A 25,072-nucleotide genomic window follows, 5' to 3' on the forward strand; every position below is an offset into this window, starting at 1 on the left:
AAGCAGTGGCTTTCTCCAACAGTTGCTAAATCTAGCAAGAAAGTCGCCAAGTCGTCAACACACACAGCCCCTAAAAACATTTTGTTGTAGCCCTAAAATGATCAATTGATTCATTAGTTATCCGTCAAGATACATTTTCATAGGAAAATACTCTCCCTAGTTCCAGCTCCTTAATAGTGAGGATTCACTATTGTCACATAAGGCCCCCCTCCAACGCCACGCCCCCAAAATGATCAATTTGAACGAAAACAACCACCATGGCTACTGTTAGTACTTGCAGCTGTTAGGATAGCAGCGTGTGGAAGGTTCTTGTGATGAGCAATGAGTATGGGCAGAAAACATGCAGGTAGGCAGGTAGCCCGTCCAATCATCACATTCTGGCTGAATTAAATGATTGGACGGGCTTATACAGGTTACTTTATTTTTATTTTAGTTTTCTGCTCGGTTTGGCAAAATGCATCTACATGTTTTAACATCGTTTTCTTTTCCTTTTGAACTCAAGCACAGTCTCCAATGATAAATCACTGTAAAAAAAAAAAAATGGACAAACATTGAAAAAGAATTTGGTGGCATCAGACCCAAATGATCCTTAGAAATCTGAGAATTTGGAACCTGTTAGATTTTTGTGTTGCCCATACATTTCTTGGAATTGTACCAGGAAAGGTACCAGAGGACAAAGGTGACATCAACAGTCCAAAACCCCTAAATATTCATTTTACAATGAAACAAAGCAAAGCATCTAAACTTCCAACTGTAGAATAAAATATTTGGCTTCATAGATGAGTAAAACTGTGAAAACCATTATTTTCGTTCCACCACTTCTCTGAATTCCTGTCTTTACCACACTCTCTTCATATCAGCTCTGCTCTGTTGTTTCCCTCTCAGGTACCGAAGGAGCTGCAGAGAAGAAGAGGAAGAGGAAGAGGAGGTGATGTCCTCTACTCAGCTCACTGTGTCTGTTTGCTCAGCGAGGGTTTGAGCCCGTCTGGAAGACTCACAGCAGCCTCTCCTAAGGCTGAACTATCTGCTCGCTACCCTAAAGCAAAAAACAACAAGTAGCTATTCTACCCCACACGACACCTGGTCTTCCTCCACCCAGCTCCACTCCGGTCCCCTGTGCCATGGCCTTCACCCTGTCAGAGATCATGGCAGCGAGACGGCAACAGTCGCAGGCTCAGTCCCACACCCAGCGAGGCAACAGGACGGCGGTGGAAGTGGACGAATACAGCACCAACCCCACTCAGGCCTTCACCTTCTACAACATCAACCAGGGACGCTTCCAGCCGCCACATGTCCACATGTGAGTAGAGATTAGAATATATAGGATGCTCTAAAAATATTATAACTATTATAATTATGATTCAATGCAGACATCTAGCTTTTGCTGTTGCTCTGCTGAAAAATATATAGTTCATTCTAATAAAAAAACGCTAATATCAACCTTTGGCCTGCATTTGTCCTTTCATACTACATCTACCAGTATCAAAACAGGAAGAGAGTGGTAAAGTAGTAGAGCCCACCTCTTGCTTAATTTGATTGGCTGTCTGGGCCATGTGTGACACTGACGAGCGGTGCGACTTTGTGTCAGTTGCTGAAAAGTTGCGAAACTTTTATGTGTCTTAAAATCGCTATTAAAACGCGACGCATAGCGCAAGAGACGTTCCTTGGACAAGAAACTGGAACTCATTTGAAAACAAATGGACAGAAAGATAAACCATCATCATGGCTACATGTAATTGGTCCTCCTTCAGTGTTGCATTTGTGGTAACACAGCTTCTCTGACTTCAGCTTTAGTTTCAGTTTTAACTTTATATAACCAGGAATAAACACAAGTATAGTGATGCTATGAAAGACAGATCTCTGCAGGTCTCTATAATGCATCACTTTACATTTCCTTACATTTCAGTATAACCACAAGTAGAAATGAAACATTCTCCATGAACCCTCATCTGTGTTTCATTACTTTGTGACTCTCCTACATGGATGCGTATCTCCTTTCCCACTTCCACCCGTTTCTCTCTCTCTCTCTCTCTCTCTTTCTCTCTCTCTCTCTCTTGTGGTGGGGTGCAGAGGAGGAAGAGGAGGCGGCGGAGGAGGCTGGGTGTTATCGTACCTGGAGGAGCGCTCTCTAAAGTGGGCCACGGTTATTCACCAGCTCTCCTCTTTCCCCCCTGGAGACCCCGTGGATCTGCACACTCGCTGCAGATCCCACAGGACTCTGCTCTTTTTCTATATCTGTGCTTTATTCTTTTTCTATCTCTGCACATTCCTCTTTCTGTCTCTCTCAGCGCTGCGCTTTTGTTGTGGCCTCTTGTGTCTCGTCTCCTCCGCTGTCTGTGGGGATGATTTTCTGCTGGATACTAATGCAAACTTATTTTATTGTCAGCCTCTTACCACAGAGACTCTGCATACAGCCCTGCGTCTCTCTCTCTTCTGTATTGTTTAAGTTCTCCAAGAGCCTCAGTGACCCCTTTTTTCCTTTCCCCTCTCTCTTAACTTGTCTTTTGCTGTCCCCCCTCTCTTCAGGGTGGACCCGATGCCCCACGACACGCCCAAGCCACCGGGCTACACCCGCTTTGTTTGCATCTCGGACACCCACTCCCGCACCGACAGCATCCAGATGCCGTACGGAGACGTGTTCATCCACGCCGGAGACTTCACCGAGCTGGGGCTGCCCTCCGAGGTCAAGAAGTTCAACGACTGGCTAGGTTAGCATCTGTGGGAGTTGTGGTTTTGGATCCAGGGCTGGTCAGGGCCCGGGCTTTCTCTAACTAGGTCCCATTGTGACGGTCAGGGCTGTTTTTAAGATTTCATTGGATAGGAGAGGTTTTACACATTTTAGAACATTGACTGCAAAAATATACTTGACTTTATGGCTGATCGTTATGCATGCCATAAATCGATTTCCTCCCTTACTGAATAGATTTGAATCTCTCCTTGTTGGTGAGTTCAAGGACGCTCTGAGATCATCAGAGCTTTGAGTCAACTCGTGGACAGCACATATTCTAAATGTAACAAGCAACAGGATTTCACAGTCTGCTTCTTGTTTGTCCTCTGTGTTCAATTTTCTGACAACAGAGCTCATGAATGCATCGCTTTGTGGCAGCCGACTCTCAAATCTTTGAGGAGGTTCCTTGAACACACCACAAAGGACAGTTTTTAAAAAAAAAGTTTTTCTGCTTATAACACACAATGAGAACTTTGACAAAATAATGAAGTAGACTGTGTTCAATGTGACGGACAGGAGGTCTCTGCAAGTTGATTTTGTTAGCGTAGCCTACTGACATGAATTAAAACCAACCGCTGCCTGGAAATGAGAAAAAAAAAAATCTAACTAAAAACTGGTGCATTGCTTTGGAAAGCAGCCCACAGTATGTGATTTTTGTGAAACATGCAAAACCCGCAGTATGGTCCTTTAAGTGCGATGTGGTGCGGTACGAGTCTGGTTTGTGTTACGCTCCTCTCGCTATGACAGAGCTCAGATCCCTGTAGTTGAACACTGACACCACTGAAACAGAGCAGGCATGTTAAGTTAACTCTTTGGGTTTTCAAAAGCCTAAAGGATGGAGCAGATGATCCTCACATAGTTTTGAATATTTACATTACACTTTTAATATTTGACCCTGTTTATAGACAGAAATGTAATGTATTTTCATTCTCTATACTGCTGTTGTATGTAGCCAGTTTTCATTGTTAAGCACAATGTATAGTTGTAGCATAAGCATCAGTCAGTCTGCCTGATCTTAAATTTGTCATTTGTCCTGTGGACCCCTGGCCACTGACCCTTTTCCTGTTAAGCAGCTGCTCACATTTATTTATTCTTTTACCTTGTCGTTCAGCCAAAAACAACCAACAAAGAAGATCTGCTTCTTGCTGTTGTGAGTTTGCTGTCTGGTTTTCTGTGGATGCACAGCCCCTGGTGTACGATGTATGGAAGCATGCTGTGTGCAAGTTTCGCACAGTTATCCGCGCTTGTATTGACGTACAATCAAAGCTTTTTTGTCAGGGTCTGCCTCTCCGCCGTGGGATTCACATTGCTGAAATATTTTTTTATTGATTATAGCTGCTTTAACTCAAGATCAGCTAACTAGTTTATTTTCATGGTCATCATCAGCAAATTGGTTTGCTCCGTTGTAATGATTACCCAGGAGTCATCACTGATGTTACGTTCAGGCTACAAGCGACACCTACATTCTTATTTGTTTTTAATGGAAGACGATGACATGAAGCTAAAAACTGACAACAGTTACAAAACAAAGTTCAAACAATCTCAACTTTCTTCAGCACTCCGTTGAGAGGGTTAAGCGTCAACCAATGCTATGTTTTTGTTTCACCCTGTTCCGTTCCGTCTTTAAAAAATGTCGTTGGCCAGTTCCTATGTGGTTAAATTAGACATAACTACCTCAACGAATGCTTGAGCTACACCTCAACAGTTGACAATGTAGCAGGCCACGGTTGGTCCATATGTTGATTTGACTCTTGTGTGAAAAATGCATTATACTCAAATGGGCCATATCCCTTAAAAATAATCAGATTCTATCTGCCGATGAAGACAATGAGATGCAGTCGAAGGCCCAGAAAATAACTAGTAACTTTGAGTTAAGATTTGTTTTTCAAAGCTGTCCACTTGCCTAGACAAGTCTGTCTACATACTCTTGACCACCAAGAGTGTGTTGAATTACTACAATGTGACATAACTTGTATTAAAAGGTAGCATATAAGACATTTTGTCATTATAAAAAAATATTCCTGGTTTATTCCTGTTACTTCAGAGCCGTTCCCTTTTGTAGGAGCTTTGCCGGGCTCAGACTTTCCTGCCTCCATCGGACGCATCTTATCTCTGTTCTGAGTTTTACAGCAAGTGTAAGTCTTATCAACGCTGCGTGATATCTGTGCAACCGGCATGAAGTGACCTCGTACAAAGCCAGCGCGTCGGATAAAAACTGTTGAATCGGTGAATCTACAACAGTGGAGGTACAGCAGAGCGGTCCCTGCTATCATCTCCACCATTGTCGTCATTGTCGCCCGCCGTCATCAACACCTTGCAAACCTCCTCCGAGAACGGTGGAAGCCTGTTAGAGGGTGCCTTTGTGTATTCGTCCCTTTCTCTGAGGGAGTGTGTGTGTGGGGGGGGATAAGGGGAGAACTTGTTGTCCTTCCCCTCCTCTACACACACACACGTGCAAGCTGCAGGGAGTGCGAGCTGCAAATCCGCTAGCCCCGCACTCCAGCGGCGAGAGAGGCAACGGGAGAGACTGGGAGAGAAAAGATAAACCGAGCCAAACACGCCTGCTGCTGCCTCTGAAGTCACTCTCGCTCTCCTCTCCGTTCATCCCTTCCTCCTCTCCTCCGCCGTCATCTCCGTCTCCCCCTGCAACTCCCTCGTATAAATATTTATAATCTGGCTATTCCTCTTCTTTCACTCTCTCTTTCATTCCCTCCTGCTCCCCGTCTCTGTCACACACACAGTCCCATGCTGTACAGTAGATGAATGTACCTCCTGCTGTTCAGTGTGTGCAGAGCAGATTTACAGGGAGATCAGGTTGAGCATATTCATTAGCAGGTTCAAGCTGAGCCGCGGTCAGGTAACGCTATCTGCTCCCAAACTTTCTACTCTCTTATCTTTCCTCCGATGGAGTCTCCTCGATCTTTTCTCCATCTCTTCTTTAACTCTTATTTTGTGTAGCGCAGCTCCTTCAGTTTGTTTTATCTCCATCTATATTCCCCCAAACTCATTTTCCCAACTCTATTACATTTTTTTTCTGTAATGATTTTCCCTTTTTTTTTTTCTTCTCTCGTTCTCATTTTTTCCGCATCTTCCAAACCTCTTCCCAATTTCAGCCCTCGGTGGCAGCTCTCTGCGATTCTTCTCACAGCTCTTATTTTTAGCAGGAAGTCAGTCGGCTCCCGGGGCCGCTGGCAGCCGCTCAAGGCTTTGTCAGGTACGGACGAACGCTGCAGGAGAGGCGAGGAGAAGAGAGGAACGGAGGGGAGGATTGAGGAGACAGTAGATGAAATTCATGCAGAGGAAGAAAAAAAAGGAAGATGGAAAATGAGGTGATGGCAGTGAAAGAGGAGGAGGAGGAGATTTAAAAAGGACTGGATAGGAGGAGGAGAAGGAATACTTCTCCCCAGAGGAAGGCTGCCTTACCTGGGTAAACTCACAGCTCACAGCCCTGGAGACTGATGCCAAACTTCTGCCCTCTGTTGTCATGGTGATCCATACAGGTCCAGCTGTCAGTCACTGTATGGGGAGTGTGTGTGTGTGTGTGTGTTTTATAATTTTTGCGGTCTTCACTTCTTGAACTTAAGTAGGACTTGAGTTTGAGAATGAGTGGTTTGGGACAATCTTGTTTGCTTTTTGCGAGTCACTTAACTTATTTACGATTTTACTAATGTATTGTTGAAACCATTGAATTTAAGTAGTAGTAGTAGTAATAAACAACCATTTTGTTGTCATTTATAAAGATCTTATCATCCTATCATCTTATAAAATGTGAGGACTTTTCTCTGTTTTATACAGTTTTAAGTCAAATATCTTCTAGCTAAATAAATATAGCTCTGGGAAACTGTGATGGACGATTGTATTTTCCAAAGGTTTATAGAGTAAAATGATTAAGGCATTAATTATGAGTATAAATAATTGTTGATTAGAGGCATGACTGAGAATAATTTCCTACTTGTTGTTGCAAATCCCTTGTTTCCTAAGAATTATTTCTTCTCCTCCAGTCTTGTTATTCCAAATGTGCGTCCAATCAGCTTCTCTTTGGGAGAGAAAGAAACGAGTGTTATAGTAAACCTAAGGGGAGCACTTAAATAATATAACATTTAAAGGACTGACCATTTACTACAAATTAACTATACTTTGCCACTTTACACCAATTCTAGTGTGTTTTAAATATTTGAATATCCTTCTTTTAGGCATCCATTGATTTTTTTATTAATTTCCGTACAGTATGAAAATTAAATTGCAATAGCATATTCCTGAAACTTGCTTAAAGATCAACACTCAATTTCTTGAAAACGTCTTCTACAGTCATTCAATTAAAATAGGAGGAGCCTATTTCCGTAAACATGTCCTTCCCTTTTCTGGGCAACCATTGATCCGTTCAACTTTTTGGTCCACTTAGTTTTCTCTGTTAAAGGGCTGTTTTTCCCCTTTAGTACACCATAGACCCGCTATTAGAATCAATGAATAGTTTGATAAAGAAGATGTACATATTAACTACTAACAAAAGTTTATTTAAGGGACCCTTTAAGTTGTGTAAACCAACACATTTAAAATCCAGTCTGCTTTTTTTTTTTGTCAAAGTAACCTTCAAAGTCCATTTTCTTGTAATGCAGTGCAGACTTTTAGCCAGCTGCATTTCAACTGTATTACCATGCAATGGTAATGTAACTGAATGCAGACTTCAGAAGTCAAGAAGGAATTCAAGAGTCGTCATAAGATTTTTATACTTTACAAAGAATGAAGCTTTGCGTTAGTTCATGCAGGACACAGAAGTCATACGCCCCCAGCCATAACCAGCTGACAGCCAGCCGATTGAATCATAGCTTCTAATCGGCCACATACCAATCACCGCTCACTCTCACCTAAAGGCAGTCCATTTAAATATGACTCCCTTCTCACTGATCCTTGCTACACCAACGCGATACAGACCGTACTGCTGGCAAAGCTTTGCCTCCTCCACCCCACCCTTTTTAGTCCAGAGTAAATCTTGCATAACAAATAGTTGAAATGGAATTTAAAGTCTCACCTTGGGCTCATTTCCGTATACCGGGGGTTCTATGCATGGTGCTCCCTGTTTTGGCTTAGTAGCTGCTTGGCCAATCCAGGGAGCATTTTAATAGCGGAGCCACCAGCGCCAAGTATAACTGTATTTCCATTGTTGCAATAAATGGATAAAAATCTATGACGTGAGTGTTCCTGACTGAATGATAGTTCCTGGAGCATCCTAAAATCAAAACTGTAATGCACAAACATGTATATATATATATATATATAAGTATACATGATTTGTAGATAAGGAGCTTAAACTTGCCACTCAACTGCATGGTCCTTTTTTTCTAAGTTTATGTTTCTATTGGTGGTTGTGTTCTTCATGATCGTTGGGTCTGTCTTCATAAGCCTGTGTGTATATTGAGGTCCCCTCTTTGATAGGTAGACAAAGTTCAAGGAGTCCCCTTTTGGTAATTTCTCAAAATTAAAAGGAAGTTTGCAGTATTATTATGGGAAAACACCATAAAAGTATACATTTTCTACTCTATTTTCAAATGACTAGAAACTAAGGTCAACTAGCGGTAGTATACAAATTGAATGTGTGTGTGTTAAAGTAGTGAAACTACACAAGCACATTGTACAGCCTGAGGAGTTGTGATAGCCAAAAAGGACGACTGTAAACGGTGTTGAAAAGCCTCCGTTTGTGCAGAAGCCAGAGTTGGACTGGAGGGGATGGAGGCTGATTACGCGGGACAGGTGAGGAGAGTCAGAGGAGAGAGACTGAGGAAGAGGAAGGGAGGAGAAAGAAAGGGTTATTGAGAGTGAGGGGCAGACTTCGGGCTTCGCGAGCAGCAGCACTTCAGTCCAATTGTCTCCAATAATGGCCTCTTTGATCACATCTCGCGGACACACACGCACACACACACACACCAACAGGCATCCGCTTGGATTTCGTAAGCCGAGGCAACGCTTCTCTCTGTGTTTGTGTGTTTGTTTGCGTGCACTGCCCACTCGCCATAGACTTGAGTGACGTCTTTATTCATGCCCCGTGATGGCGTGAGCTGGCGGAGCGGGAATACGCTGCAGTGAAAGTTGTTTAAATATGGATCTCATTGTGCTTGGGAGTTGACTCAAGGTCAAGAGAAGAGCATCTTTAATTCTTAAAGGCTTTGTACTTTATTATTGTGTGTCTGAATTCAGTTCAGTGCGCTGCTTTACTGGCATAACACACACAGAACAAAATACTGACGCAAGTCAATTTACAACAATATTGTATTTTCAATGTTTATTTCTGTCTTTGTGTGAGGAAAATTTCCATTCACAGAATATATGAATTATTAAGGGAATATTTATGTAATTTTATCTCTTTTATGAACTCGACTCATAGGGTGAATCCAGGTTAAAATAACACATTATCCCTTGTTTGTTTCACGAAGCAGAGGATTTTTAGAGAAATACTGCAATACTCCATTAAATATCCACCACCTGTGGGCTTTAATGATAAGCTTGCTCCTCTGCAGAGCTGTAGCCGTAGTCATGATTGGATTAACAGTTTACAGTTACAGTGGTTTCCATTGGTGACCAAAGTCGTAACACAAAATGTGTCAAAATGTTTTGGAATGTGAATAGAACCTTTCAGAGCACACCTTCAGCGTGACACATGAGTGTTGGTACTCAACATATGGTCACCAATGGAAACGTGGATTATGCTGCTTGAGAAGTTTCTATTGATGTGTTGATGAATTTTTTTAGGAATCTCGTTGGCTGATTTTAGCTTTAGATGGAATAAAATTATGCTTAAGATCATTTAGATAGTGTGTTGAAACTGCCACCAAGATAATAGCTGTTGAGACATTAAAACTGCATTGTTTGATTTGTTTGGCCACTTTGGGGCAGAGGAATGTCACAACAAGCTAAAACCAATCTTAAACATTTGCTATGCTAAAAACATTGGCAAACAGCTTTAAAATGGACTCAACCAACAGACACTGAGAAACAGCAATATTCACACTGAGTAGTGTTTCTGGCCAACTGATGAATGTAAAGTCCAATATTAACTCTCACTTAGCTCGCTTTTGGTCTCCTCCAACTCCTGATGAAAATACCGGGCTCATTAGCTACTCTATGCGTCACTGTGTATATCATCTACTTGCTAAATTTGTCTGCTGGTAGTGTACAGTGGGTTTATCAGAGCATTTCTGCTGAAAACCTCTGCTTGCTGCTGCTGGAAGAAGGTTTTATGGAGTGAAATTTGATAATTTCAGTCTTGGTTTGGATATTATGTGTCAGTGTCCCCCCTAGTCAAACCACCACAGGCCTCTCTCTCCCTCTCTCTCTTCCTCTCTCTCTCTCTCTCTCTCTGTCTCTCTCTTACTCTGGGCTGCGAGGTCTACAGCCTTTAGCATCTCAGCTACAACTCTTTATTTAGCGTGTGCTCTACTCTTTTCCCCTCAACTGCTGAATAATAGATAAGTGACGACCATGATGCGGTTGCCGTGTGGGCACTTTGAATGCGAGTGTGTGTCTTTTCTTCATCACCCGGGAGACGGAGAGTGTGTCTCCCCGTTCTGCAACTACCTTTGCAGCCGTGTGTGTGTGTGTGTGTGTGTGTGTGTGTGTGTGATTCGCTGCCCTCCGTCTTCATCCTCTGTCAGAGGTTGCCCTCCCCCCTCCCACCTCCCCTTTGGACCTCGTCTTCACCTCAGCTTCCCTCGCTCTCCTCCCAGCTTGCTCCCTTTAGCTTGGTAACAGCGAGGGCATTAAACTTTTATCACTGCTGTCTTCTTCTAGCACGCTCTTCTTCTCTTCCTCCTTCGCTCTCTCTCTCTCTTCCTTCCATATTCCCCTTCTTTTCTTCTCTCACAACTTTCCTCCTTACCTCATTTCTCCTTCCATTCCCTAAGCCTAATTTCCATTCATTCTCTCACTCTCTCCACTTTCCTTCCATCCTATGTTTTTTCTTCTTCCCCCTCTCCTGTGTTTACCCAGCAGTGAGTGCTGCTGGAGGAGAGCATAACGAGGAGGTTTGACACTCCTTTATGGTTTTTCACATTGGGGAAACTCGACAGAATTCCAAGTGACTGTAAATTTAGGCAAACTGCTTCCCATCTGTCCCTCACTGCTTTTGTGTCGTCTATTTGCACACTTGAAAGATTGCAATCCTTGCATGTGTGTGTGTGTGTGTGCACGAGAAGCGACAGGATGTGAAAATGGTCTCAGAAACATCCCCACTTTTTCTTTCAAACAAGTTATTTTCTTTCATTTAATCCAAGTTCAAAAAACACTGGGAAGTGAGTGAAGCCTCTGTGGATATCACTTATAAAATGATGGAAGTCTTTTTCATAATCTTCCCTTTTCTCTCTCTTTCTCTCTCTCTCTGTCTCAGATTTGTTTTCTGGGTCAGTGTCGGTGCATGTGATTGTAACTGTTGCTGAATTTGCATGAGCCATTTTAAGCAGAAACAGATAGCAAACGGAGGCCAAGCTGTTAGGGAGTCAAACACAGAGCGGAGGGGAGTCGGATGTGAATCAGTCAGTCTGTGTACAGATGATGGCATCAAACACACAGTTCATTCTACATGCTATCAGTTGTGAAGAGTCAAGCAAATGTGTAACCAGATTATGGCATTGGAAAACTCAAAACAACAAGCTGAAAGAACCTAAAGTGCTGCATGGAGCTGAGGAGAACTGCATATTTAGGGATTATTCTCTAACTCACTGTTCAAATAAATCTTATTGATGTGCGGCTTAAAACGTTAAACACTTTAGATTTAATAAAATACAACCACCTGCGCATAACATTTAAACTTTCCAGACAGCAAGGTCTTATTTCGGATGGATTTGATTGAGATGTGAACACTTGACCAGCTGCCACATTTTGTCAAATATACATTGTTGTCATGTACAGTATGAAAAGTCTTCCAAGGATTCTTTGAGAGTTCCTGCTTTATGTAACATTAGCGCCACTGCCAGACCACTTCACTGGAAGGTGGGTTGCTATGGAAATGGACCTTCAGTTAGCGGTTAGCTGTAGCAACTCAGCCAACTCCAACGCCTGCACTGGGAGTCACAGGTCACAGGCTGGGACTGGGTCTAACCTGTGTACGGCAGCAACAGAAAGTTTGCTGATGTGGTGGGAAGTCAGGGGAGTCCCCCCCCGGGATCAGACCCCGGAGCCGGGTTTTGTGCTGGATGAGTTCTAGTTGCTACAGCTAACCATTAATTGAAGGTTCGTTTCCCGGAGCATCCGCCCGCCCTTAAGTCTTTACGAGACGTTTTTTATTTTTTATTGGAATCAATTAAATAAACAAACCATCAAAACTGTAAATTCAACTTGATTGCCAAGCCCTCGCTCGGGCAGCTCTACTTTTTGGACTGAAGACAGACTGGAGGCTACAGCGACTCATTATCGCTTCTCTAGGTACAAGTGGTATTACAAGACATAGCTGGTTAGCAAATCCATTTCAGTAGATATCTCTGCAACAGATTTCCCAGACATCTTTCGACATGACGTCAACACGGTTTCCTCTTAATATTCTGTTGATAACGGTAATAATATTGACTGTTTTAATACTCAAATTCTGGTCAGATCTTACACAATGTAACTTCAAAGTATATCAGAGGAGACATTTGAGGGTATACACTCCATGGGTAAACAAAAAAAAAGAAAGAAAAAGGAAATATAAATAAATATTGAATCTTGTGAACCCTTGAGCACATCAACTTGTAACTGGGTTCAGAGCTGTCACAAATGCATGCCATGTAAAAAAAAACAAAAAACATAACGCTACGTTCTGCAGAAAACTGCAGCGTTCAATGGGTCGCACTTTAACAGGCGGCTAAATGTCGCGTCAGAAGAGATCTGGTTTAAACAGACATGGGACAGATGGCGTGTGGCCAGCCATCGAAGTCATCACCATTCATCAGGGGCCCACGTCGCTCCTTCCCGAAAAAGTTGCAGCTTAATCTTCAAACCGCATTATCCTGGCCGTCACGCCGAACGTGGAAGTGGAGCAGACAGGATGAAAGAGACAGAGATGGAGTGTAGGAGAGAGAGAGAGAGAGAGAGAGGAGGGAGACCACCTACGAGGCCGCATGATGATGCGCTGTATCCGTCTTTGTCACTGTTTCTGTGTGTGTGTGTGTGTGTGTGTGTGTGTGTGTGTGTGTGTGTGTGTGTGTGTGTGTGCATTGCGGAGCCTGTTTGTGTGCGGCGCATTATGTTTGGGCGAGGACATTGTGAAGTGTAAGGAGGTGCTGCTGTACTCTGATAAAATGTGTGTTTTGGATGCGCGGCTCAGTAGGTGGTGTTTGTGTACGCCGTCTCATAATTGCTGGCTGTCTTTGTTTTGCGTCTGCTCGTGTGATTGTGTATGTGTGTGTACAATGGTGCGTGTGTGTGTGGGCGGTAAGTTAAACGAAACGAGCAAGTATTAAGTTTAAGCCGAGGTGAGAAGGCGGGGGCCTCGCCGCTTCCCTCCCTTCTGTCATCCATCTGTACCTTGTTGCACGTCTGTCCCTTACTCACCTCTTTCTGTCTCTCTCCATGTGACATATTACAGTCTTCTCTCACAGCCAGTCTTCCCTCCCGGTCTCTGACAAGTAGAGCCGCACACACACACACACACACATATGCTGTGGGAGGAATTACGACTGATCCAAGCTGAGTCTTTAGCTTGTCTGTCTTTAAACATCAGTGCCGTTGCTTTTGAAGCCCCCCCCCCCCTTGAATTACTGTGTTTCTGTTTATGCACACACAGATAAAGGCAGGCTAAAGCGTACTGTTTGGCTATAATCTCACTGTGTTCTATACATAACGAAAATACGTACAGAAGCTGTGGGGCGTACATGCACAAAGGCGCACAGGAATATGTGATCACAATAAACTAAACCAAGACATAGAGTTTGGAATTAAAGAGTTCTGGCCATCCTGCTATTACAACAACGGTCCAACATGGCCACAAACCGGAGACGATCAGACAGGTTGTAAACAACTTAAAAGTTAATTTAGATTATCTCAACCCCAAGTTCATCTCAGGTCCCATTCTGTATGTGATCAGCCCATTAAATGGGCGTCATCGGTTGTCATCAAGAGCATAGATTTGAGGTGGAATAGCCCTACTCTACCTCCTTATTGGCTCAGTAGGCCGTTATAATCTATTGGTAAAATTGATCACTGCAGGGAGGTTCAAAATATTTAGGCAGGCGACCTCTAGTGGAGGAAGTAATCATGAGAGCAAAGGTGATGTGTTATCAGGCTGCAATCTCCAGGTCTGAAAAGTGAACCCAATGCCAAAGCTGCCTAAACTTGCTTCTTTCTAATGGCCAAGAGGCCATGCGACTCCTCTGGTTCAAAAATAAGTCAGATTGTATAGAAGTCTATGAGAAAATGACTCTACTTCTCTCTTGATTTATTCCCTCAGTAAACATTGTAAACATGAGTTTATGGTCTCAATCTCTAGTTTCAAGTCTTCTTCAATACAGCATGATGTTCATTTAGTAAATGATGGTCCATTTAAGACCAAATAGACCATAAAGTAGTGTATGCTTTAGGGCGGGGCTACATTGTGATTGGCAGGTTGCTACCAAAACCTTATATGGCGTCTCTACCACGGCGTCACCCCACTGCAGTCCAACTATAGTCTCTTTCATTCACTGGTTTCAAAAACCAAGATGGCGACTGCCAACTTGCCAAACTCAAGGCTTTAAAGCAGCAGACCACAAACCAATAGGTGACGTCACATGGAGTACGTTCACTACTTATTTACAGTCTATGTGTAGTATAAAGAGCAACAAGGTCCCCTTAGGGAGGAAGTCGGGGTGGATGTTATGTTTGGATCAAATAAACACATGACCTTCACCCAGGAGACTCTTGTTCATGTCCTGGGTGAAACCAAAACTCAACCCGTTGATGCCGAATTTATGTACACTACTTACGTTACATAACAAACATACTTATTGTATCCTCAAACCATGGTCCTTCTGAACCTAATTAAGTTTTGTTTGAACTCACAGTGTGTTGAATACTGCGACTGTAGCACAATGTGTGGGAAGGTACAGTTTTGTCCCGTCTGAAGCATTGAAATGGTGGTGATAACAACTGATAAAGACCATTTACTAATAACATTCAAAATGGGTGTCTTAAATGATGGTAGATCAAAATTAAACTAGGTCTGTTCACTTTGATGGATGTTTACAAAAGCAGTTTGGGTAATTATTTCACCTTTGGGTGGGATATAACTAAATTAATTTATGTAATACTGAACTTCCGTAAACACTTGAATGTTTATTGTAACATTTCTATCGTGAAAAAATGTCTATTTCAGCGTTCGGTTGTACTAAGCTCCACCCTCTCCAGTCACTTATGGTTGCATAAAAATGCCAAGCTGGAGGTCTAAAACCAGTCTACAAACCAACCGGTGACGTCATGGTGACTTCGTCCACTTCTTATATACAGTATGTGATGAACTTAAGCTCCTGGTGTGTTCTGATATGGTTATTTTAAAAACAACAAAATAACACTGTGTAAATACTTTAACTAAACACAAATTAAACGCCTATGTGCCATGAAAACTAAGACCCAAGCTGTTATAAGCTGGACTTTCTCTTTAATTTAATTTTAGCAGAAGGTTTTGGCTACTGCTTCTGGTACACATGCATTCACTCATACACACACACACACACACACACACACACACACACACACACACACACACACACACACTGGTATTAATCTAATCATTTTGGTTTGGCAGGATTTTGGCCCCTGTTTTCTGCAACTGCACATAAACACTTATTGACTTCCACACACACACACACACACACACACACACACACACACACACACACACACACACACACACACACACACACACACACACACACACACACACACACACACACACACACTTTGGTATTAAGTTATTTGGCAGGACATTTTGGCTACTAGTCTTTGGTATCTATGCAGACACACACACTAAGGAATTAACTTTGTCTTGGCAGGCAGGACATCTCTGTGTTTTTTTTAATTTTTTTATGAATGTACACAAACACACATACAAGAGCACACACACACACACACACACACACACACATGCACACACACACACACACACACACACACATGCACACACACACAATGGGCAGTAATCCCCCTATACATGCCAGAGCTTCGGGCAGAGCAGGGATTTTCCTCTTCAAAGAGCAGACCACCCCATCGCAGCCTCGGAACAATGGTGGCCGAACTCCGGAAGATTTCCTGTGGCGGGGGGGTGGCACACACACACACACACACACACACACACACACACACACACACACACACACACACACACACACACACACACACACACACACACACACACACACACACACACACACACACACACACACACTGTAGCCTGTGTTTTGTGTACACACACACAATAACGTGACAAAATACACATACAATATGCTTATGCACAGAACCTTGGGTTCGTGTACGTACCTGCGGCTGTGGGAGGTTTTTGTGGCCACACTGCAGACAGACAGCAGATCAGGGACGTGTGGGACTGGAGGCAGGCAGGCAGGCACTTGACTAAAGAGCAAAGACGCTGAGCGAGAAGGGATTGAAACAGAACCAGAGAGGAATGAAAGGATGAAGGGGCAGAAGGAGAGACTGAAGTCCAGCTGTTTCCACTCCTGAACGCAGCCTCACTTCCAGCCTGCTCTATAGTCCTATGTTTCTCTTCAATCTTTGCACTCCCCCTTGCTCACTTTGTGTGTGTGTGTGTTTTATTTTTTCCCCCTTCCTCTTTTGTTATCTTCTTGATGCGGCGGAACGCGAGGTGGCTGTACTCCCCGCACCGCTGCTTCACTCGCAGACAAATTAAAACTGTTTGTTGCTTAAAAAGCAGCCTTTTGAATTCAAAGACAAAAGATGGCGGGGCGACAAAGAGCGTTCCGCGTGTTGTGGGGGAATGTCGGGGCCCAAATGTTTAGATGCCCCCCCCTGCACACATCCACCCACATCCTCTTCCCTTTTCTTCTCCGTCTTTTGTCACAGCAGCAACACATTCTTATTTGATGCAGAAATTGATTTTTTTTTTCTTTTTCTTTGTGGACATGCACAATGAGAGAGTGTATTGTTGAATTTCTTTCTTCTTTTTTTTGAATTGTTATTATTCTCATATTGACAGCAGTTGAATTTCCACAATAAACAGATGCACACACACTGGCTGCTTTTAGTCAGAATCACCGCTATGTAAAGTTTAGCTGGTTGGTATTCACACCTTGTCATTTTGCAGCCTTTTTTTTATTATTTTTTACTGGGGGAAACTTTCAAAAAATTCATCCATGAAATTGAAATTTAATTCTGCTAAGTAAGAGTGTGTGTGTGTGTGTGTGTGTGTGTGTGTGTGTGTGTGTGTGTGTGTGTGTGTGTGTGTGTGTGTGTGTGTGTGTGTGTGTGTGTGTGTGTGTGTGTGTAGGAGGACGGTTGGGGTATTTGTGTCCAGCTGGTGGAGTTTTATATTTCTCCCGTGATTTATTTCTCTCAGTTTACAGTTGGTCGTCAAACTTCATGGGTGAAAAATTGCTCATGTTGCAGAATTTCTGAGGAGACACAGATAGGGGTTTATTTGTAGAAAAATGTATGAGCGCCGCCGTGTTGCCACGCTGTCCATCTTCCTCAGACACACACGCACGTATACAGTACATCCATTCCCCTTACTTATTTTTTCGATGTTTGCGTTTTTTAGGCATTTAGCTGATGATCTCATCCAAAGCAGCTATCGTTCTCTCTCAGCTTGTCTGTTTGGATGAAGCCGTGTGAATCATTGCATTTCTTTACTTCCATTTGCAGATGCAGGTGGACAAAGTTGTACTGTCAGATGTAAATGTGCCATCCCTGAGATGAGATCCCTGACCCGACACGGAATAGAAAAGTAATGTTTTTTTTAAGGTTTTAGACTAAAGGCTTTTTCTTGACCTTATCTCATTTATTTTTCATATTCACTTTGCATTTTAGCTTTGCATGCAGTCTCAGGTCAGTCCAGTTTTCACTTCACACTCAAGCTTCAAAGACTGAAACAACAAGCTAAATGAGTCTCCTGGTAAATGCTGCGCTCCATTGCAGCATCTTGGCTCCTTTCCTGGCGAGCTTTAGTTTTTTCAAACAAGCTATCACAGTCGTCATTAAGGCTGCAGAGAAAATCTGTGCTCTCTGAAATTTGTAGCATTTTTCTGAGGCGGTATGAGATGCAATTAAACCAGATTTATACATGCTGTAAGCAAAGACCCAGGAAATGAACAGCCTGACATGGCTGTGTGATAAATGCAAGTTAATTCCAACTTAATTTTATAACGGCACTGCTAATATTTCCAAAACACATTCTCACTCCCAACTCGTTAGATACTGCAGCTTGGTCAGGGGGGTTTGGGACTATATAGGATTTCATCAAAGAAGGCGACAAAACACACTCACTACAAGTGGATCTTTGTGAATATCCTATTAATGAGATAGTCGTGAAAATAGTCAATCATGAGTGACTTGCTGTCTAGCTCATGATCATGGTAGAGAAGTGAAAATATAACCTGATTCAAATATACACTGAATACATAAATTATAATATAGCAAAGAACAGACTCACACAGTGTTGCTATTTATATGCTGTATTTGATGACTTGGATAAGACAACATACTGACAGAATCAAGACCCTGAATACTATTTAAGGTCATAATCTGGCACTGTTGTGATTTCAACTTGTTCCACTGCCACCAAGTGGATAAATGGTCACTCAGGTTAAATATGTAAAGAGTGTATGAAACATGTCTCTCATGAAACAAGAAAATTGACTTTACTGATTGAGCAATGAGGCTGACACAAAATATTTTTCAACAACTTTGCCGCTGCAGGCATCTGACACACAAAGCACAAAGACATTTTGGTGTTAGCCACAAATGCTAACTGGCCATTGATTAAAAGTGAATCTAAATGTTTTTTTTGTACATTTTTACTAATTTCTTATACATTTCTTTGAGGTTTTTTTTTCATTTTACGGTTGCATTCTCTGAGTTTGTCAGTGGATATCTCAAAACATGAGGAAGGACTCTTGAATTACTGAATGACCAGTCCAGTTTGTTAGAATAGGCATTTTGTTAAAATCTTTCCCAGTACTTAGTGCATTCCAAGTGTTGCCAAATTCACCGTGGTTCCAAAAGTGCAATGTTTGCTCAACTATTTCTGTAATTCCTCTCCTACATTCCTCCAAATTTGTAAGGAAAATAGAGAAAGGTAATTTTTGAACTTCTTGACCCACAGTGCAGAAACACAATGTTAGACATTCAGTGAATGTGCCGGGATTTTATGTATGCTTGGTAAGAAGCCCTGTTACCTTAAATACTTTGTTCAGTTGTCCTACGAGCTTCAATAGGGATTCGATCGAAGATAATGATCACATTTTTTATTTTAGAATGAAGTAGTCCTCTGACCTCTGACGATACTTCAAAATGCCTTCGATGAAAGCGGTGGAAAACATGGTTTGATTGTGCTGCAGCATGTGTGTCCGTGTGCCTTTGTGGAGGTGCAGCCCCTCATTTACGGGGCTTTTTTGGTGTCTGCTTGACAACTAAACACGAGCGCTTCTGCCAAACAAATGGGAGCTGTGTTGGGGGAGAGAGGGGGCGGCCCCCGGCCCAAACTGAGAGAGATGGGCACTCTTTGACAGCTGCTTTCATCTTGTTATTATTCCTCCTTCGCACTCAAGGATTTTTGGGCTTCCTAAAGTATTTCTGTCGCTCTCTCCCCCTCCCCCCTACCCCCCCTTGCTCCCGTCTCTCTCTCTCTCTCTCTCTCTCTCTCTCTCTCTCTGTCACCGCACTGTGATTGGCTGTTATGACAGAGCCGTCGCTGGGCTGTCAGCCTCTTCTAAAGCTCACTTTAATTACTCCTTTTCACCAACGTGACACGCTCATGCACAGATGCATGCAAACTCGCAAACGCGAGAGGGAAAGCCACTCACAAACATAAACCGATGTACTCAGCTACATGAAAAAAAAGAAAAATTGTGATTCAACTCTCCGTCAGCCGCTCTATACCTGACAAAGCAGACCCCCAGATGTTTGTCAATGTTGGCCCTCTGTTTCCTCAGCAGAGCTTTGAAAACATCGTGTAGATTTGTAGAGGGCCGGCCGCCGCTGGGTTTGATGGGCACGGATCGATCGCGCGCCCCGCTGTGCCAGGCTTTGAATAGCCAATTAAAGCCATTGAGACAGAGCAGGAGAATGGGGGGGGGGGATGCGAAGGAGTGGGTGTTTGATTATAGAAGAACGATGGGAGAGAAAGGGGGGAAAGATGCGGCGGGCGGTTGCTGTATAGCCAGTAAATGTTTAATATTCTGCGTCGTAAACCTCACAATGATCACTCTTTCTGCCTTCCCCTCATCACCGTTCCTCCAGATAAAGACTCCCTGACGGATGCACTCAGCTATGCCTCCATAAACAGAAGACAGCAGTGCACTGGGTTGAGACCTTGACTGATGGAGGGAAGCAAAGACAGATGTACAGATTTGCTAGAAATCGAGGGGAAGACAATGAGAAAGCCATGTCGCATGCAAAGCCAAGCCGCCTGGGAAGAGTTTCATATCGTCCTCAGTTTTCCCTCTCCTCCCTGTAGCTCAGCACTTTGTCTGCCAGCCCTCTTTCCTTCATTTCCTTTTACTGCCTCCCTCCCCTACATCTTCTGTTTCTATAATTCACCCCTTCCATGTCCTGATGTCTCCTTCCATTTTCTGTTTGCACCTCTATCTCTCCCAGGCGGCAAGCTCCCTTTCCGAAAAGTGAATGCCTTAAACCTGCATTCTCTCGAATGTCCACCAGGGGGCGACTCCTCTGGTTGTATAGAAGTCAATGAGAAAATGACTCTACTTCTCTCTTGATTTATTCCCTCAGTGAACATTGTAAACATGAGTTTATGGTCTCAATCTGTAGTTTCAAGTCTTCTTCAATACAGCATGATGTTCATTTAGTAAATGATGCTCCATTTAGAGTCAAACAGACCATAAAGCAGGGTATGCTTTAGGGCGGGGCTACACAGTGATTGACAAGTCGCCACCACAACGTTGTCCAGACTGGGAGTTGCTGTGTTTCCGTCTTAGAACTTTAACCCTTTCACAGTGTGTTTACAGTTAATGGAAGTCAATGGTAACAGTTTTGGTCGTCTACAAATGTGTTGTTTGACTTGCGTTTGTACATAGCTTCAAGACGACAATGGCCAAAAAAACAAGATGGCAACAGCTAAAATGCCACACTTGAGGCTTCAGATCCGTAGTTTGCAAACCATTTGGTGATGTCACCATGACTACGTCCAATTCTTATATGCACTTTGTGACCCATGCTTGATCCCCGTTCTTGGCTTTTCTCTCTTTATTTTACCACTTCCACCCCCTTTTTCCCAATTATCACCTCTCTTCTTCTTCCTTTCTTGTCTTTCCTCTATATCCACCCCTCTCATAACTCATCTTTGCACCATCCTATTTTCTTGCTTTGTTCCCCCTCATCTGTCCTTCATCAACTTTTGCCTCCTCTCCACATTCTCCTTGTCACTTCAAAATGACTCCCATCTTCCCTTTTTCTTACATTTTTTCTTACTTCTACCCACCTTTTTTCTCCCATTCTTTTCCTACTCCCCTACCCTTTCCTTTTTTTAACCTATTTTCTTCCCCCTCTCCCCCCCCCCAGGTACCCTGCCCTACGACATCAAGATCGTAATCGCTGGGAACCACGAGTTGACCTTTGACCAGGAGTTTATGGCTGACCTGATCAAGCAGGACTTCTACTACTTCCCCTCCGCCTCCAAGTTAAAGCCGGAGAATTATGAGAATGTCCAGTCGCTCCTCACCAACTGCATCTACCTGCAGGACTCCGAGGTCACCGTACGGGGAGTCAAGATCTACGGCTCCCCCTGGTGAGTAATCCCTGCCATCGCACTGCACATGAAAGAGCAAACTCCTCAGACCTTCATTTCTCTCCAATAGTGTCTTGTATGGGAGGAATGGTGAATGAAACATTTTGGTAACATTTGTTGATGAATCCAAAAAGGTATGTCTGAAGAGCTTGCTTGCTGCTGCTTAGATACGAGATAAGTGATTTAGCTTTTTTGTCAGGAGATCAGGCTGGAGACTAGATGTTAGGTGTTAACAGTGTGCATGTTATTCTTCATGTTTTCCATTATTGGCTCAAGAGAAGGACTAAGAATGGAATGAATTAGCATCAAAATATAGGTAGCATCTATACCACTTTTGTCCAGATATTGCGAAAGAGTAAAGCAAACATTCTGACTGTGGCACACCTTTTAATTTTCTTTTTAAGTTTTATTTAATATCTTATTATTTTTTGTGTTCATATTTTGCCTATATGTAAATTAATTTGTGTTTAGTCAAATAACCAAATTGCATATGTGAGGCTAGGTAGTATTCCACCGTAGAAAACTGAACACATTACACAGTGAGTGGTGGGGTTGGGTTGGCCCAGCAGCTCACTCTTTGCCCTAGGCCCCCTTAGCAGATCAATACGGCCATGACTCGGTGCAAAAGTTAAAACGTTGCTTTCCTACGGTCCTCTTTTCAACTTCATCTGTGCATCTCTGAATCATTCAAATGAATCATCCATTTGCTCCTTATTTAGCTTCGACTTGCTTTCTATTATTCTACTCCTTGTGGACAGGCTGCCTCTTTTCTATGTATGTGTGCAAGTGGTTAGGTGGTGGTCCATGATCCTCTTTGTGTGTGTGTGTGTGTGTGTGTGTGTGTGTGTGTGTGTGTGTGTGTGTGTGTGTGTGTGTGTGTGTGTGTGTGTGTGTGTGTGTGTGTGTGTGTGTGTTTTATGGTGACAGGCTCCCGATGGCAATGTTTGAATGTGTGTGTGTGTGTGTGTGTGTGTGCGCCCCCAGTTCTGGGTAATTGGTTTGCTGTGATAGCAGGGTCCCCTGAGTTTATTGCTCAGGCCACTGCAGAGAGTTGCCTCAGGTGGACCGAGAAAAAGATAGAAGTGGGAAAGAGGAAGGGAGGAGACAAAGGAAAGATGTAGGAAAAGAAGGAATAGGCGGGGATGGGTGGAGAGAAAGAGACAGAAGACAGACAGAAAGAGGGAGGGATGGAGATTTAGGGAGAGATGATTTTATTCAGATTCACCGGCTGGCCCTGGCTGGTGTAATAGGGACATGAGGTGACGAGTATGTGTGTGTGTGTGTGTGTGTGTGTGTGTGTGTGTGTGTGTGTGTGTGTGTGTGTGTGTGTGGTGTGTGCGTGTGTGTGTGTGTGTGTGTGTGTGTGTGTGTGAGCCTCGGGGTGTATTCCTGCAGCACAGAGGGGCTCCAGCTGGAGGCTCCGTGTGTCTCCCCCTCTGCACTGTCTGGCTCCCCTCTTCCCTCCTCCATATTCCTTCCAGTCTTCCTTTCTTTCCTCACCCTTTCCTCTCCTATCCTTCTCTCCTTCTTGCACCCTTCAGTTATGTTTTCTTTCTTCTCGTTTCACTCCATCCTCTTCTCCTGCTCTCCTCTTCTTCCGTCAGTTCCGCTTTGTCTCCCCTGTTCCTGAGACTCCCTCCTTCCTGCTTTCTCCTCATCTGTTCACCCTCTTTCCTTTCCTTTCCCTCTTCTCCTCATTCATTTGATGGTCTCTGCATGGAGATGGAAGACACACACACACACACACACACACACACACACACACACACACACACACACACACACACACACACACACACACACACACACACACACACACACACAGCAGCAGCAGCAGCAACCTCCTCCTCCACAGGATCCTCTCTCTCTGGCAGGAGTAGCGGGACGGTGCCTGTTCCGGTCCCTCAGTCGCCATGGCGATGCCAGGCTGGCACTGTTTTATGGCTTTTGGATTGCCGCCCCCCCCCACTCCCATCCCCTCAACACACCCATTATATTCCCATCACCTCCACCACCCTGAGGTGCTACCCGCCTGTCGGACTATTTGACCAGCCTGATTGTCTGAGTGCTTTTTCAGTCCGTCTGTGAGTCTGGAGTCTGACCCAACAGGAAGTGGATCCAATAAAGATCCAGGGTCCCCTTTACGTTTTCAGTGAAGATCTAGCTGGTACGAATGATAGGGATCGCATCATACACTACCTACCTCTCTGTGGAAGTCTGAAACCATCTCTTACATATTTATGAAGGATTTTTGTTGTCATATTAAGTGGAGTCTTTAACGAGGCTCATGACTCACTGCAGGCTGGTCTCATCCAGCATTTGTAGCCAATCCTACGAAAAATACCTCATTCGTAGATATCCCACAAAGAAATTTCAGTATTTGGTCCAATTAGGGCTCATAAAGACCTCTTAATCACACACCGGGCGGGTGGAAGGGTAGGGGGATGATCTAACAAATGACCATCTTTAGGCCAGGAGATCGCAGTTTGTTCGACATGTTTTGTCATATCACTTAAGTATCTCAGTAACGGAACTTCTGTGGTTATTTTAAACCCAAACAACGATCTCTTAATAAACCTAACTAAATGGTTTTGTTGCCCAAACCTAACTGAGTTGTTTTCTGTGAGGACGAAAGTTTATTTTGAAAATATCGTGTATATTTTAGTGTGAGTTGACACATGTTGATGGCTTTCGTAGAAAAATGTATGAATATTTCATAGAATGTCACAGGAACCATTGTATGAGGATACGTTGCCCACTGTGAGCAATGTGTTTTCAATGACTGGAAAATCCGTCATTTGTTTTCCCAGAATTCCAGGACGCATCTATCTATCTATTGACCATCCATCCATCTCTCCATCCATCTCTCTTTCTATTTATCCTCTCTTTTACCAATTCCTACAGTCAGCGTGTTCATTTCTGTCCACCATCTCCTCTTATTCTCCATCCCGTCGTCTGCCACTGTTGTTATCACTTCCTCTCTCTGTCCTCCTACATCCCTCCATCCATCCGGCTCCACGGGCCGTTTACTTCTACTCTCTGCCCATCCCTCACTCCTATCCATCTCTCTCTCTCTCTCTCTCTCTCTCTCTTTCTCCTCCTTAGAGGTAGTCTGATGCTTTGTGCCTCTCAGCGGGCTCTTCCAGTCCATCCCATGCGTGGAACACTCTCTCTCTCTCTGACACACACACACACACACACACACACACACACACACACACACACACACACACACACACACACACACACACACACACACACACAAGCCACACAACCCGATCCATACCCCATTGCTTTATTCTCCCCAAACCCTCCAAATGTGTCACTTCATGCGTCGGCGGAGCGATACATGCAAAGGCGTCTTCCTGACGCTAATGTGAGTTTACTAGTCATTTGTCATGGACGTATCA

At 43.5% G+C, this 25,072-nt stretch overlaps 1 protein-coding gene across 1 annotated transcript in view; it reads left to right on the forward strand.

Moving 5' to 3' along the window:
- The first annotated feature begins 1,121 nt into the window (after positions 1–1,121).
- mpped1 (metallophosphoesterase domain containing 1) overlaps positions 1,122–25,072 on the forward strand; it is a 65,008-nt gene continuing 41,057 nt past the window's right edge. The window contains exons 1-3 of the mRNA XM_054624958.1: positions 1,122–1,300; positions 2,527–2,708; positions 21,437–21,662. Coding sequence (XP_054480933.1) covers positions 1,122–1,300; positions 2,527–2,708; positions 21,437–21,662 — 587 coding nt within the window. The remainder of the gene's footprint in view (positions 1,301–2,526; positions 2,709–21,436; positions 21,663–25,072) is intronic.

Source organism: Anoplopoma fimbria, chromosome 23, assembly GCF_027596085.1.
Source record: "Anoplopoma fimbria isolate UVic2021 breed Golden Eagle Sablefish chromosome 23, Afim_UVic_2022, whole genome shotgun sequence".
Taxonomy (NCBI): Eukaryota; Metazoa; Chordata; class Actinopteri; order Perciformes; family Anoplopomatidae; genus Anoplopoma; species Anoplopoma fimbria.